Source organism: Eulemur rufifrons, chromosome 29, assembly GCF_041146395.1.
Source record: "Eulemur rufifrons isolate Redbay chromosome 29, OSU_ERuf_1, whole genome shotgun sequence".
In the NCBI taxonomy this organism is placed as follows: Eukaryota; Metazoa; Chordata; class Mammalia; order Primates; family Lemuridae; genus Eulemur; species Eulemur rufifrons.
Window position 1 is genome coordinate 16,219,612 of NC_091011.1, and position 16,362 is coordinate 16,235,973.

The 16,362-nt window shown below is 38.2% G+C and overlaps 1 protein-coding gene across 1 annotated transcript in view; it reads left to right on the forward strand.

The window, feature by feature from the left end:
• The window catches only part of VPS41 (VPS41 subunit of HOPS complex), a 192,916-nt gene that overhangs the window by 80,041 nt on the left and 96,513 nt on the right, over positions 1-16,362 (forward strand). Inside the window, exons 6-7 of the mRNA XM_069462590.1 lie at positions 5,533-5,595; positions 8,836-8,901. Of these exons, the coding sequence (XP_069318691.1) occupies positions 5,533-5,595; positions 8,836-8,901 (129 nt within the window). The remainder of the gene's footprint in view (positions 1-5,532; positions 5,596-8,835; positions 8,902-16,362) is intronic.

Genomic DNA, 16,362 nt, shown 5'->3' on the forward strand with positions numbered 1-16,362 from the left:
ATCAATTATAGGTATTCCAGAGGAAGAAAAAACAAAGAGCATGGAAAACCTACTCGAGGGAATTATTGAGAACTTCCCTAGTATTGCCAGAGATTCAGATATTCAGATACAACATGGTCATTGAATGTCAGAAAGATTTATAGCAAACAGGACATCTCCAAGACACATAATCATCAATGTCGCAAAGTCAAAATGAAGGAGAAAGTTCTACATGCTGCAAGATGAAAGCAACAACTAACCTCGCAAGGAAAACCTGTCAGGCTAACAGAAGACTTCTCAGCAGAGAAGTTGGTTATTTGAAAAGATAAGCAAAATTGATAGACCACTAGCAGATTAACCAGAAATAGAAGGGAAAAGACTCAGATAAGCTCAATCAGAAATGAAAAAGGAGACATTGTAACTAATATTGCAGAAATACAAAATATTGTCTGTGAATACTATAAAAATCTTGATGCAAACAAATCAGAAAACCTAGAGGAAATGTATAAATTCCTGGATATATACAACCTCCGAAGCTTGAATCAGGAAGAAACAGAAATCCCAAACAGACCAATAACAAGAGTTGTGATTGAATTAGTAATAAAAAAATCTCTGGACAAAAAAAGTCCTAGGCCAGATGGATTCACATCTGAATTCTACCAGACCTGCAAAGAAGAACTGTTACCTACGCTTCAGAAAATATTCCATAATATCAAGAAGGAGAGAATCCTCCCTAACTCATTTATGAAGTCAGTATCACTCTGATACCAAAGCCAGAAAAGGAAACAACAGAAAAAGAAAGCCACATACCAATATCCCTTATGAACATAGGTGCAAATTCCTCAGCAAAATACTAGCAAACCACATTGAACACCACATCAAAAAGATAATTCATCATGATGAAATGGGTTTCATCCCAGGGATGGAAGGATGGTTCAACATACACAGATCAATAAACTTGATTCACCACATAAACAGAAACAAAAACAAAGACCATAGGATTACCTCAATAGATGCAGAAAAAACATTTGATAAAATTCAGTACCAAAAAACTTCAACAAACTAGGCATGGAGGGAACATATACCTCAAAATTATAAAAGCCATATACAACAAACTCGTAGCCAATATCATACTAAATGGGGAAGATTGAAAACATTCCCCCTAGGAATCATAAAAAGGCAAGGGTGTCCACTGTCACCACTTCTATTCAACATAGTATTGGCTGTCCTAGCCAGAATAATCAGGCAAGAGAAAGAAGTAAAGAGCATCCAAATTGGGGAAGAGGAGGTCAAACTATGCCTATTTGCTGATGATATGATCCTGTATGTAGAAAACCCTGAAGACTCCACTAGAGACTTCTAAAATTGATAAATTCAGCAAAGTCTCAGGTTACAAAATCAATGTACACAAATCAGTAGCATTTCTATATACTAATAATAGTCAAGCTGAGAGTCAATTCAAGGACTTAAAACTATTTATAATAGCTATGAAGAAAATGAAATACCTAGGAATATACTTAAGCAAAGAGGTGAAAGATGTTCTACCTGGAGAACTTTAAAATACTGATTAAAGAAATCACAGGTGACACACAAAAGTGGAAAAACATCTCTTGCTCATAGATTGGCAGAATGAACATTAAAAATGTCTGTACTGCCCAAAGTGATTTATAAATTCATTGCAGTTCCCATCAGAATACCAATGTCTTATTTCTTAGACTTAAAAAAAAAAATAATCCAAAGCTTTATTTGAAACAAAAAAAGAGCCCTACTAGCCACAACAATCCTAAGCAAAAAAATAAATCTGTAGGGATCGCATTGTATAACTTCAAATTATACTAAAAGGCTATAATAACCAAAACAGCATGGTACTGGGATAAAAGTAGAGACATGGACCAATGGAATAGAATAGAAAACCCAGAAATAAAACCATATAGCTATGACCAACTGTTATTTGACAAAGCAGACAACAACATACACTGGGGAAAGAAAACTCTATTCAATAAATGGTGATGTGAAAATTGGATAGCCACATACAGAAGAATGAAACAGAATCCCTCTCTCTTACGACTCACAAAAATTAATACAAGATGGATAAAAGACTTAAATGTGAGGCATGAAACTGTAAAATTTCTAGAAGAAAACGTAGGAAGAACTCTTATAGCATTGGTCTGGGCAAACAATTTATGACTAAGAGCACAAAGGCAAATACAGCAGCAACAAAAATAAATAAATGGAACTTAATTAAATTCAAAAGCTTCTGTACAGCAATGAAAATAATCAACAGAGTGAATAGACAACCTACAGATTAGGAGAAAATATTCACAAACTATGCATCCAACAAAGGACTAATATCCAGAGTCTATAAGATACTTGAACAAATCAGCAAGAAGAAAACAACCCTATCAAAAACTGGGCAGAAGACATAAACAGAAGTTTTTCAAAAGAAGATTGAGAAATGGCCTACAAACATATGAAAAAATGTTCAACATTGGTAATAATCAGGGAAATACAAATTGAAACTACAATTAGATACCACCTTACCCCTATCATAGTGGTCATTATTCAAAAGTCAAAAAACAATAGATGCTGGCATTGATGCAGAGAGATAGGAATGCTTATACACTGTTGGTGGGACTGCAAATTAGTCCAGCCTCTATGGAAAACATTATGAACATTACTCAACAAAATAAATGCAGACCTACTATTCGATCCAGCAATCCCACTGCTGGGTATCTACCCAAAGGAAGAGAAGTCATTTTATCAAAAAGACAACTGCACTCACATGTTTATTGCTGTACAACTTACAGTTGCAAAGATGTGGAACCAGCCTAAATGCCCATAAATTCACGAGGGGATAAAGAAAATGTGATATATATACCATGGAATACTACTCAGTCATAAAAAGGAATGAAATAATGTTGTTCACAGCAACTTGGATTGAACTAGAGACCATTATTTTAAGTGAAGTATCTCATGAATGGAAAACCAAACACCATATGTTCTTACTAGTAAGTGGGAACTATATGGTTGGTACACAACAGGCACAAAGATATATAAAGGACTTTGGAAACCAAGAAGGGGGAAGTTTGGTGAGGTAATGCCATGTAAAAACTTAGCTGTTGAATATAACAACACTATTCTGGTGACAGACACACCAAAAGCCCTGATTTAAGCATTATACAAGATAGCCATGTAACAAAAACGTTTGTACCCCTTAATATTTTGAAATAAAATAAATAAATAAAAGTATTGACATTATATTCTCTGAACCGTATGAAGCAAGGTGGTCATGGGACATACAGGTATTTGTTGTGTCAAGAGTACATTTGAAAAGAGAACCTCAGGGAAAATCAAGTTCCCTCTATTTTACATTGTATCATTTGCTGTTTGTGGAACCCAGATAACATACTTGGCACAAGTGTATAAAAACAGTATTCACAATATGAGTATCCTAAATATTTTTCCTTTTAATGCATGAATCTGTCTCCAAAAATGATACCATAACATGAATGAATGAGTTTCCTGCTTGTGACTTGAAAGAATGAACCATTAACAACTTGCCAAGATTAAAAACAAGAAGAGATCGAAAATTTGAATATTCCTATATCTATTTTAAAAATTGAATTTATAATTAAGAACCTTCTCACGAAGAAGGTGACCTTAATTCATTTGTGCTGCTATAATAAAATAACTTATACTGAGTAATTTATAAACAACAGAAATTCATTTCTCACAGTTCTGGAGACTGGGAAGTCCAATATGAAGGCACCAGCATTCAGTGTCTGGTGAGGGCTGCTCTCCCTACTTCCAAGATGGTGCCTTGTCAGTGTATCGTCACGTGGAAGGAATGAATGCTGTGCTGTGTCCTCACATGGCAGAAGGCAGAAGAGCAAAAGGGCTAGCTAATTACCCTGGGCTCTTTTATAAGAGCACTAATCCCATTTGTGAGGGCTCCACCTTCATTAGTTCATCACCTCCTAAAGACCCCACCTCTCAATATCATTACCTTGAGGACTAGATTTCAGCATATGAATTTGCGGAGACACAAACTTCAGACTGTAGTAAAGCCATTAGACCCAGATGGCTTCACTGGTGAATTTTTACAGAATTTAAGGAAAAAATGACACCACTATCCTGAAGACCAGAACAAGTGAACACTTTTCAAGTGTTGGGAAATGGTTCCCATTTGCCCTAATACTATTAGTTAACTGCAAGTCTTTGAGAGTTCATGGAATTCATAGGCTCTGCTGATGAGGGTGTAAATTAAAACCGCTTTGTGAAACGGTTTGGCTCTCTATTAAATTTGAGTATATGTATAATCTTTGACTTAGCAGTTTCATTCCTAGTTATATACCCTTTATAAATATGTATATAAGTGCACCAAAAGATTTGTAAAGTGTGTTCGTTTCAGTATTCTTCATAATGGCTCCAATCTGGAAATAACCCAATGTTGTTCCATCAGTGGAAGGTGGATACATGCATTGTGATATATTCATACATTGAAATACCATAGAGCAACAACAAAGGACCAACTACTTCTGTATGCAGCAGTGTGGATAAGGAAAACAATGAAAAGTTGGGAAATGTTGAATGAAATAAACCAGTGAAATAGTATATGATTCCATTTTTATAGCATTCAAACACTAGAACAACTTACCCTTGGCAATACATTTCAGGATAGTGTTTAGTTTGGAGGTGTTATTTCCTGGGAAGGGACATGAAGAAGCAATTTGGGTTCTATTTCTTGATCAGGATAGTGGTTGTAGGGTTATATTCATGTCACCAAAGTTTTTCAAGCTATAAACTTAGGATTTATGTCCTTTATAATATGTATATTATATTTCAGTTTTGTTTTTCAAGCTATAAACTTAGGATTTATGTCCTTTATAATATGTATATTATATTTCAGTTTTGTTTTTGTTGTTAAGTAAAGCAGTCAGAAAAAATATTAAGTAGGAATAAAGTAGCATATATGAACTTGAAGGGAGGCACTGATAAGTAGGAACTTCAATATTTCACTTATAGACTCTCAGTAGATTCAGCATAAGGTTGTAAATGAAGTGCAGTTCACCTAATCTCCTACCACATTGATCTACCTGGTTGATTGTTTTTTTATGTATATGTAAAATATATATAAAATATATATAATACATATAAAATATACATTATGTAAGAATGAGTGACTCAAAAAAGAAGCTCCCCTTTCCTTTAAGGGACAAAAAAATAGTTCTGTTAAGGATAGTCTGTGGAAAGTTTGTAAAAGAGTATTATTAACATTTCATATCTATTTTGTTTTTAAAAGTTGGCATGCATTAATAAAACAAATTTGTGGTACGTGAACTCTATCCATGGGAGGCTTATAAAAGCTTAATTGCAGCAAAGTACTCTCACCCTGATGGGATTGTTTTCATTTGGATATTTAATAGAGATCATAGGGTTTTAGAATTATTAAATGTTTTCCTTTTTTTCTTATTGATAGTATGTGTTCTCACTGACTCAGCAGCATTCTCTGTTCCTGTCACAGTGAGCTGACATAATCCATTTACTTTTTAGGTGCAAGTATTTGGACTGTATTCTGGAGAAGAATTTCATGAGACTTTTGACTGTCCCATTAAAGTAAGTATTCAGCAAGTTTTAATTTTTCTGTGGGTTTTCTTGACTGAGGCAATAAGGATCACAATAATTTGAGCGCTACCAGTCATGTATTAATTTTGTCAGTATCTATTGAACACTTGTGATGTACTAGATGCTATTTGGCTGCTATGAAGGAAGACGGGATGTATATTTTGTGACTCAGGTCTCCAGTGTGTCCCCAGGGGCTTTTGTTATAGTGGGTGAAATCAGACACACACACACACACACACACAGAAGATTCAAAAAGGTAGAAACAATTTTAAAGGAGTCCAAACCTAGAAACTGTCCTTGTTAATGATGGCTTCATTGATGGAGTGATGTTTGTCTTAGTTTTAATATGTGGACAGGGGCTGATGGAGGAGCTGGCTTTCCATGTGGAAGGACAACATAATAGACAGGAAAGGATAGGAAGTTCAAATTATGTTCAGGAAGTGGCAAATAGTCTAGTTTACATGGTGCATAAACTACTGATTTGGCAAGATTGGGGCTGGTTTTATATTCAGGCTAAGGAATTTGTGCTACATCTGGTAGATAAGGAGAAATTATTGAATGTTTAAGTACACAGAAGTGACATAAACTGAGCTAAGATTTAGGAAAATTAATATGGTAACTGTATACAGTATAGATTGAAAGGCGGATAGGTAAGAGGCAGTAGGACCAGTTTTAGATAGCAATTTTGGCAAAGTGTCTCTTTTAGTTGTTAAAAGAAGTGGTCATTTATTTTTTTCGCCTGTTAATTCAAATATTTATTGGCCAATAGGTAAAGGAGAGATAGGATCTGATGTGTCTTTTAGAAAACTGAATTTACCAGAATGGAGAGTGATTGGGACAAGAAACAATTTAGAAGGCTAATGCAATACTCTTGGCAGGGACAGGATCTCAGTAAAAAGAGTGATAGTGAAAGAAATTTATCTGGACAGCCTTTACTAGATAGACCGACTTACATTAGTGATGGCTTGGATGAGAGTAATGAAAGGTGCGAGAGCTGAGGGTCAGTCCAGGTTATCGTTTTGGGGACAGTGTGTGGGAATGCCACCAATTGTAGTAAGGGATGGTTTCAGTAAGGACAAGGCTAGTTTGGTCTTGAGTTTAGGTAACCATAGTATATCAGGTATGGATGTTACGGGGGTTTTAGAAACATGAGTGTGGACCTCGGGATGGAGACTGGCCCTTAAACACAAAGTTGACAACCACAGTTGTATAAGTTGAAGCCATTTTTAAAGATATTATCTAGTTTAAGACTACAGAGTAAGAAGAGACGATGACTGATAGTGGTGATGTTCTGGAATACTCTAATTTAAAGACTCAGGCTGTAGAAGATAAAAACAGTGAAGGAGTCTAAGAAGAAGCAGTGGGAGGGACTGGGGGAAATCCAGAAGAGTGGTGTCAGTGAAGACAAGGGAGAGAGGGTTTCCAAGAGGGAGTGGGCAGCAGTGCCAAAGGCAGTGTGGAGATTAAATTGGGGGAGGCCTGAAACAAGGGCATTTTATTTGGTAATTTTGAAGATGCTGGTGACCTTGGTAAGGACAGTTTCAAGAGCAGGAGGCTCACCATATACCAAGAGGTAAATTGGAGGCAAGGAAGTAGAAACAACCAGTGAAGACTTTTCTTTCAAGACATTTGGTAATAAATGAGAGGTATCTGATAGAAAGGAGCAATGTCCAGGGAAGATTTCTACAGATCATGTTTTGGTTGATGGTGAAAATCAGTAGAGAGGAAAATAAAGAAAGGGAATACTGAATAGAGCAGCACTAAGCAATAAGATCAACACATTAACTAGGGAGGATAATCTTGGAAAAGAGTCCTATACCCACTGCCTGTGAGACAGGCACGAAAGTGATGAGGCTGAGCCCTACTATTGGGAAGTTGGGTGGTAAAGGAGAAGCAGATGAGGGCAGTGACTCTGATGGCTTTATTTCTTACAACTGAAGGAGAGAAAGGGGTGAGGTAGTATGATTAGGGAGCAGAGGAGACATGTGAAATAAGTCACTTATCTAGAGTTATGCATTACAAGAGAGCTGAAAGGACTCTTGTGAGTGATGTTAAGAATGTGAAACAACAGAATGTGTAAATGCTTCCATATTGTGTTTAGGATGGGTTAAGAAAATGCAGAAGGGAAGAAGGGCTAACCTGGGAGGTGGGAATGAGTAGAGGAATGAGGGGTCATGTGCTAAGCCCTAAAAATGACAGTACTGTAGGAAGAGGAATCTTAATCTATTCCATTGGAAGAGGGAAATGTATTAAGTAATTAATTAGAATATAAAATGTATTTAATTGAAGGTTTATAAAAGTATAATTGTATGGGATGTTTGTGTGTGTGTGCCTGGAAATATTCTCTTTGTTAAGTTAGAAAAAAATAATTTGTTATGTTGGTGATTTCATGGGTGGTTTGGGGATAAAAAGAGAAAGAGGCAGAGTACAAGCAGGCTTACAGCCACAGCAGATGAGCCCTGAAGACGGAGTTGTACTGAGTGGAGCCACTAGCATGTCACTATTGCCTTTGCTGTCACCTCCCCCCACCATGTTAATGATGTTATATAATCATAAAGCCACTGGAAAACTCATTAGTTAAACAGGAAAAAGGGGTAGTGGAGCCCTAGGAGAAACCTCAGTAACAAGGAGCTGGGAGGACTTTGGCTGAGTGGGAAACCGACGAGAGCTGTGGGACTGGAACTTAGGTTGTGAGCAGAAGGGAAAGTCCTGAACAGTTTGCTCCGTAGATCTTGTGTCCTACAGCTCTGTTGTCTCTCCCACTGATGGGGTCTTGGTATAACTGTGCTAAATATCTGGGAGGCTGCATTGCCACTTAGTGCCATCCATCACTGGGAGGCATCTTGGACAAGGAATTAGTTGGGTTCTTTCTCTGGATTTCTTCTATGAATTGTATTCAGTTACAGTGGAGACATCTTGGTGCCTTGATTAACTTCTTTTGTGGCCTCTAGAAGAGGGGCTCTCCACTCAGAGGGGTCCTCACTCAGCCAGAAAGTAGAACTGATTTATTCTAGTCTTTCAGCTTTGACCTGGCTTCAGAGATGAAATCTTTTTACATAAGAGCAAAACTTAGATGTCATCATTTGTTGCAGAATATTACCTTAGTACATTACTTCCTACCAAGATATCAGGATAATTTTTAGATCATGCTACTTGTAACGTATAAAGGGTTTCCATTCTGTGCTTTAACCATGACTCCTAAACCATCATTGGGTCCTTCTTCTCTTGTAGATCATTGCTGTACACCCACATTTTGTGAGATCCAGTTGCAAGCAGTTTGTGACCGGAGGGAAGAAGGTAAGTGCTCCGTGGCTGTTCCTTGACATGTAGCCTTTGAGGGTTGTTGTGTTTTCTCTACAATTTATCCTTAATATTTTTATGTCTGACTATTTGTTAGGAGAAATTTGAGAAAGACAAATGTAATGAAATTATAAGACCATCATCTCTTGGGGGAGTTGTGGCCTCAGTGTTTCTTACTACATTCGTTTGAAGTAGATCTAGGGTGAGAAAAAGAGATGTTACTCAAACTACCATCTAGAGCTTTGAAATATTGTCCCTTCCACAAAAAAAGAGGCAGCATTTAAAAATAACAAAAGAATGATTAAACTAGTGATTTCCCCACTTGTAGAAAATGCCTTGATAAACTTTTAGAGCAATTTTATCTCAGTGCTATTTATAAAATAAGAGAGTGAAAACTTTCTGTACAATTTCTGTTTATAGATATAGTATATTCACAAATCAAAGAATCTTTCTGCTTGTAGAATAAGTCAAGTCAATTTTTTTCTATTTTTATTAGCCAGAGGTATTTTTTAAACTACTATTACCATACTGGACCATTGAATATTATTTTACATTCATTTTAGAGCTAGTGGAAAGGAGGTAGTCTGTGGTTATTTCTAAAGAAGTATAGAGAGATGGAGTGGCTACTTTGAGGCCCAGCTACCGAATGGCTTCAAATGTTTTATGATAGTTATCTGTCGTTTTCTCTTGGTCTCATAGTTCATAGAATGAAAGGAGGAGAGCATCTGGTCATTACCTCACTTGCAATGGTTGCTTTATTTCATGGCATGAAGCCAAGATTGGACCAGTTCCAATTGCTGCTAGAAAGCCCCACCTTCTCCCACCTCACAGCCCACTGTTACCCATAGGCTCTAGTCTCATTTCCTTTGTGTAAAAATGTCCACACGACTAAATAATGGGAATTACAGACTTACTCTCACATTCCCTAGCTTAGACCCTCAGCTCACCCACTCCTGAAAAAATAACTACTTTACTTGATTTTGTCAGCCTCAGGAAAGAATAGCTTTAAAATTCTATTCATATTTCTTTACTAAACACTTTTCTGGCTAGGAAATTTTGTGTGCAATGTAGCATAAATTCACTTAGCTGTGATTTGAACCCATGTGTTTTTATTTAAAACTCAGTGGGGTAAAGAATGGGTCACTGCTTTTTTGTTGTTGTTAATGGCTTAAAACAACAAATATTTTTTATCTCATAGTTTGAAAATTTAACAGTGTTTTAGCTGAAGGTCTGTCAGGAGGGTGCAATCAAAATACTGGTTGGCAAGTCCAAAAGCTACTGCCGTGCTGCTCCCAGTGAACTGGGAACTTCTTGAGGACAAATCACCAGGCTGCTAACCCCCTTGGGGTGCTTCCTGTCACCACAGACTTGAGCCGAGACAATTGGCGCCATATTACTTCTCTACGTACCATGCACCTTTGTCTTCGCCATGGGGCTTCAGCCCCTCAGTTTTCATGATGCTCATTCCTACACAAACGTTTCCCAACTGCGGCCCAGACTGTGGGAGCCATAGGGGGCCAGTGGGTCTTGGGGGCATGCATTACCCCAGAGCCTGGACATTGCAGATGGGCTGCCTTCTGCAGAGAGGGACAGAGACAGTCAGAGTGTTAGCTTTCCTCCAGACTCTTTTCCTTCCCTGCCTCTCCCCTACCCATGGCTGCCAAGAGAGAGACTTCAGCTGAGGCTCTCAGGAGTTGCTGCTTCCCCTCTGATAGGGCTTCCATGGAGAATGGGGCCCAAACCTTTCCTCTTAAAGACCTGCAGAGGACTAAGGGGTGCTTGGACTGTGAGCTCCCTTCTCACTAGCCCTCCCCAGTGCTGCCTGCCTGGCTGCTCCATCAGATCAGGGCACATCCCAAAGTGGAGGAACATCAAACCTGCTTTAGCACCCCATAAGCAATTTGGGACCAGCACTCTTCTTCCCGGCGTGGTCAGGGATTGATTTTTGGGGGCCTGGGGACAGGCCCATAGGTCAGATCCTGTACCCCTAGGACTTGATCCTGTTGCTCAGGGGCACAAAGGGGAGATTTGTGAATTCGTGTTGAGAGATGAGGGAGCCTGCGTGGGCAGAACTGATAAGAGAGCTCAGTGTGGGTCCCAGCTGTAGCGCACTTGCGGAGTACCCCTCCCTGCAAAGGAACACCGGGTTCTCAGCCTCGGGCAGGATCCTGGACAGGAAAGCCCTCAGCCTGCAGCATCATTTCTGGGGAGCTCAGCTAGTTTGAGCTCCTGCCTGTCAGCAGATGCCAGACAGAGACTGCAGAGTGGGGTGGGAGGGAGGAGAAGAGTGAAACCCTCTCCAAACATTCAGATTGTGGATCTTACACAGCCCCTGCCTCCACAAGCAGACTTTCTGAGTAGGTGGGGCCACCTCAGTCCCTCCATGCTGGCTTTCCTCAGCAGCCTGGGAGTGGACCTTTGACCCCTACTGAAACAGCTACCTTACCAGCTTTTGTGGAGCCTGAGGGCAAGCTCACCCAACCCAGCCCTGTCAAGCCTCATTCCCCCACCCAACTCTGCTGTGGTGGAAAATAAGGACTCACATGGAAGTTCCAGGACCCCACCCACCACCTGGGACATTCAAGTGCTTCTCCTGTGGGGCTAGAGCTAGTCACCAGTCCCAAAACAACACTGTAACTTGTTCCTTACAGCAAGTACTACCTACTGACAGGGAGGTAAATTTGCATATCCCTTTGCATCATTTATTGACTCAATCATATAGGGTGTGGTTGATTCTTACCCACAAGCATCACCTACTGTCTCAGAGATTAACCTGGGGATGCCAATACATTTCACAATGTTAGGTAGACCACAGCGTTGGGGAAAGAGAAAGGACCTCAAAGACCTCCATACTCCCTCATCAAAGAGACACAGGGAATCTGCCCATACACATAGCTTAGCAACTGAGAAAACCACCACACTAAGGATATCAATAACCAAGGCATCTATCCAGAACCTAGACCCTCATCAAAGTACCCACAAGCAAAGCCAAAGGTTCTTACCCAACATAGGCTACAGACACTCCCTTATGAGTGTGTGGGAAAGGGGAAAAAAAAAGAGCCCCATTTAAGCAAAAGAAAGTGCAAAAGTAAGAAGTGACAGCTGCCCCAGATGAGGAGTCAGTGAAAGAACTCCAGAAGTATTAAAAATCAGAGTGAAAGGACACCCCCAAAAGAGAACACCAGCTATCTAGCAGTAGATACCAACTAAAATGAAAATATTGAAATGACAGATAAAGAACTCCAAATATGGATTGTAAGGAAGCTCAATGAAATCCAAGAGAAAATAGAAAACCATCTCAAAGAAACCAGAAAAACAATCAGGAAATGAATGAAAAATTCACTAAAGAGATTGACATATTTAAAAAAAAAACAAATAGAACTGGAAATGAAAAATTCATTTAAGGAAATACGAAACATAGTGGAAGGTTTTAAGAATAGACTAGACTAGGCAGAAGAATCTCAGAGCTTGAAGACAACTCTTTTTTTTTTTTTTTTTGAGACAGAGTCTCTCTCTGTTGCCTGGGCTAGAGTGCCGTGGCGTCAGCCTAGCTCACAGCAATCTCAAACTGCTGGGTTTAAGCAATCCTTCTGCCTCAGCCTCCTGAGTGGCTGGGACTATAGGCATGTGCCACCATGCCTGGCTAATTTTTTTTTTTAATATATATATTTTTAGCTGTCCAAATCATTTGTTTCTATTTTTAGTAGAGATGGGGTTTCACTTTTGCTCAGGCTGATCTCAAACTCCTGACCTCGAGCAATCCTTCCACCTCGGCCTCCCAGAGTGCTAGGATTACAGGCGTGAGCTGCCGCGCCTGGCCAAAGACAACTCTTTCTAATTAACTCAGTCAAAATTAAAGAACAGAGAATTGAGAGGAATGAACAAAGCCTACAAGAAGTAAGGCATTATGTAAAATGGCCAAATATAAGAATCATAGGCATCCCTTAGGGCGAAGAAAACTCACAGGGCTGGAAAACTTATTTGAGGGAATAGTTGAGGAAAACTTCCCTGGTCTTGCTAGAGATTTAGACATCCAAGTAAGAGAAGCTCAACAAACACCTGGGAGATTCATTGCAAAGAAACAATCACCAAGACACATAGTCATCAGACTGGCCACAGTCAACACAAAGGAGGAACCTCCTGCAAGCCGTGAAGTGAAAACATCAAATAACTTACAAAGGAAAACCCATCCGGCTAACTACAGACTCCTCAACCAACACCTTACAAACCAGAAGGGATTGGGTCCCCACCTTCAGTCTTCTTAAACTGAACAGCTGACAGCCTAGAATTTGTATCCTACAAAACTAAGTTTCATATATGAGGCAGAAATAAAGACTTTTTGAGACTAGCAAACACTAAGGGAATTTGTTAAGAACAGACCTGCCCTGCAGGAAATACTCAGAACCTCATTATAGATGGATCAGCACAATAGACACCCACCAGTGTAAAACTACCCAAAAGCTTAAAGTCAGAATTCATATAAAACAATAGCACAAGAGGTAAAACAAAGCAGTAAGTATTACACAACAGGATGAACAGAACAACATCCCACATATCAATTCTAACAATCAACATGAGTGGTCTGAATGCCCTACCTGAGACACAGGCTGGCTGAATTGATGAAAAAATACAACCAAAGTTTCTGCTGTTTTTAGGAAACACATCTAACTCATAAGGACTCATAAATACTTAAGATGAAAGGATGGAAAAAATATTTCATGGAAATGGAAACCAAAAGAAAGCAGGTATGGTCATTCTCATATGAGATAAAATAGACTTTAAAATAACAACAGTAAAGAAAGACAAAGATAATGGTAAAGAAAACAAATCAACAAAAAGACGTAACAATCCTAAATATTTATACCCCTAAAACAGGAGCACCCAGATTCATAAACCAAAAGCTACTAGATCTAAGCAAAGAGTTAAACAGCAGTATTGAGATTTTCAGGGATTTTGATACTCCACTGACAGAACTGGACAACTCATCCAAGCAGAAAATAAACACTGGACTTAAATGGGACTCTAGAACAAATGAGCCTAACAGACATCTACAAAATATTTTACCCAAAACCTACTGAATATACATTCTTCTCATTAACCCATGAAACATTCTCCAAGTTTGATTATATCTTAGGCCACGGAACATATCTCAACAAATTCGAAAAACGTAGAAATCATACTGTATATCTTCTCAGACTGCAGTGAAATAAAACTGGGAATCAATTCCAAGGGAAACCCTCAATTGTATACAAAGTCACGGAAATTAAATAACCTGCTGCTGAACAATTATTGGGTCAATGATGAAATTAAGATGGAAATAAACAAATTCTTTGAACTGAATGACAAAGGGGACAGAAGTTACCAAAATCTATAAGATTTAGCAAAAGCAGTCCTAAGGGGAAAATTCATAGCCTTAAATGCCTACATCAAAAAGACAGAAAGGTCACAAATTAACAACTAATGACACATCTCAAGGAACGAGAAAAGGAAGAACAAACTAAACCCAAAGCCAGCAAAAGAAAAGAAATAAGTAAGATCAGAGCAGATCTAAACAAAATAGAAAACAAAACAAAACAAAATACAAAGGATCAATGTAACAGAAAGTTAGTTCTTTGAAAAAATAAACAAAATTGATGACCTCTTGCTAGATTAACTAGGAATAGAAGAGAAAGGACCCAAATAAGCTCAATCAGAAATGAAAAAGGAGATACTACAACGGTACCACAGTAATACAAAGTACCACTGTGTATACTATGAAGATCTCTGTGCACATAAACTCAAAAACATAGAGGAAATGGACAAATTCTTGGAAACACATACCCTCCACAGACTCAGTCAAGAAGAAACAGAGCTCCTGAGCAGATCAATAACTAGCAACAGGATTGAAGCAGTAATAAAAAAATCTTCCAACAACAACAACAACAACAAAAAGCCCCAGACCATACAGATTCACAGCTGAATTTTACCAGATCTACAAAAAGAGCTGGTACCCATACTGCAGAAATTCCTTATCATTGAGGAGGAGGGAATCTTCCCCAACTCATTCTATGAAGGCAATATCACCTTGATATCAAAGCCAGGAAAGGACACAACCCCTCCCCCCCCAAAAAGAAAGAAAGAAAAGAAAAGAAAAGAAAACTACAGGCCATTATCCCTTATAAATATAGATGCAAAAATCCTCAATAAAATGCTAGCAAACCGAACTGAACAGCACATCAGAAAAAAAACAAAACAAAACAAAAATCCACCATTACCAAGCAGGCTTCATCCCAGGGATGCAAGGATGGTTCAACATATATAAATCAATAAATGTGATTTACCACATAAACAGAAGCAATAACAAAGGCCATATGATCATCTCAATAGATATAGAAAAAGCATTCAACAAACTTCACCACCCTTTCATAATAAAAAACCTCAACAAACTACATATAGAAGGAACCTATCTCAAGATTATAAAAGACAACCCACAGTCAACATCAGACTTAATGGGAAAAAGTTGAAAACATTCCGTCTAAAAACTGGAACAAGACAAGGGTGCCCACTGTCACCACTTCTATTCAACATAGTGCTGGAAGTCCTAGCCAGAGCAATCAAGCAAGAGAAAGAAATAAAGCATATCCAAATCAGGAAAGGGGAGGTCAAACTATTGCTTTTTGATGATGATATGATCTTGTATCTAGAGAATCCCAAGGAGTCCACGAAGAGTCTCTTGGAATTGATAAATAAATTCAGCAAAGTCTCAGGTTACAAAATCAATGTACATAAATAAGTAGCATTCCTATACACCAATAACAGTCAAGCTAAGAGTCAAATCAAAGACTCAGTACCATTCACAATAGCTACAAAGGAAATAAAATACCTAGAAATATACTTAACCAAGGGGGTGAAAGATCTTTACGAAGAGAACTACGAAACACTGGGGAAAGAAATTGCAGGTGACACAAACAAATGGAAAAACATATCATGCTCATGGATCAGTAAAATCAACATTGTTAAAATGTCCGTACTATCCAAAGTGAATTACAAATTCACTGCAATTCCCATCAAAATGCCTATGTCATATTTCACAGATCTAAAAAAAATAATTCTGTGCTTCATTTGGAACCAGAAGAAAGCTTGAATAGCCAAAGCAGTCTTAAGCAAAAAGAACAACTCTGGAGGCATCAGATTACCAGACTTCAAACTATATTACAAGGCTATAGTATCTTCTTTGGAGAAATGTCTATTCAAATTCTTTACCCATTTTTATGTAAATTATTTATTATAGAGGTACAAACATTTAATATTCTAGATACATGTTCCTTATCAGATATATGATTTGCAAATATTTTTTCAGCCTATGAATTATCTTTTCATTTTATCAATGGTGTCCTTTGAAGCACAAAAGTTTCTAACTTTGATGAAGTCCTGTTTATCTTTTTTTTTTTTTTTTTTTTTTTGATGCTTGTGCTGTTG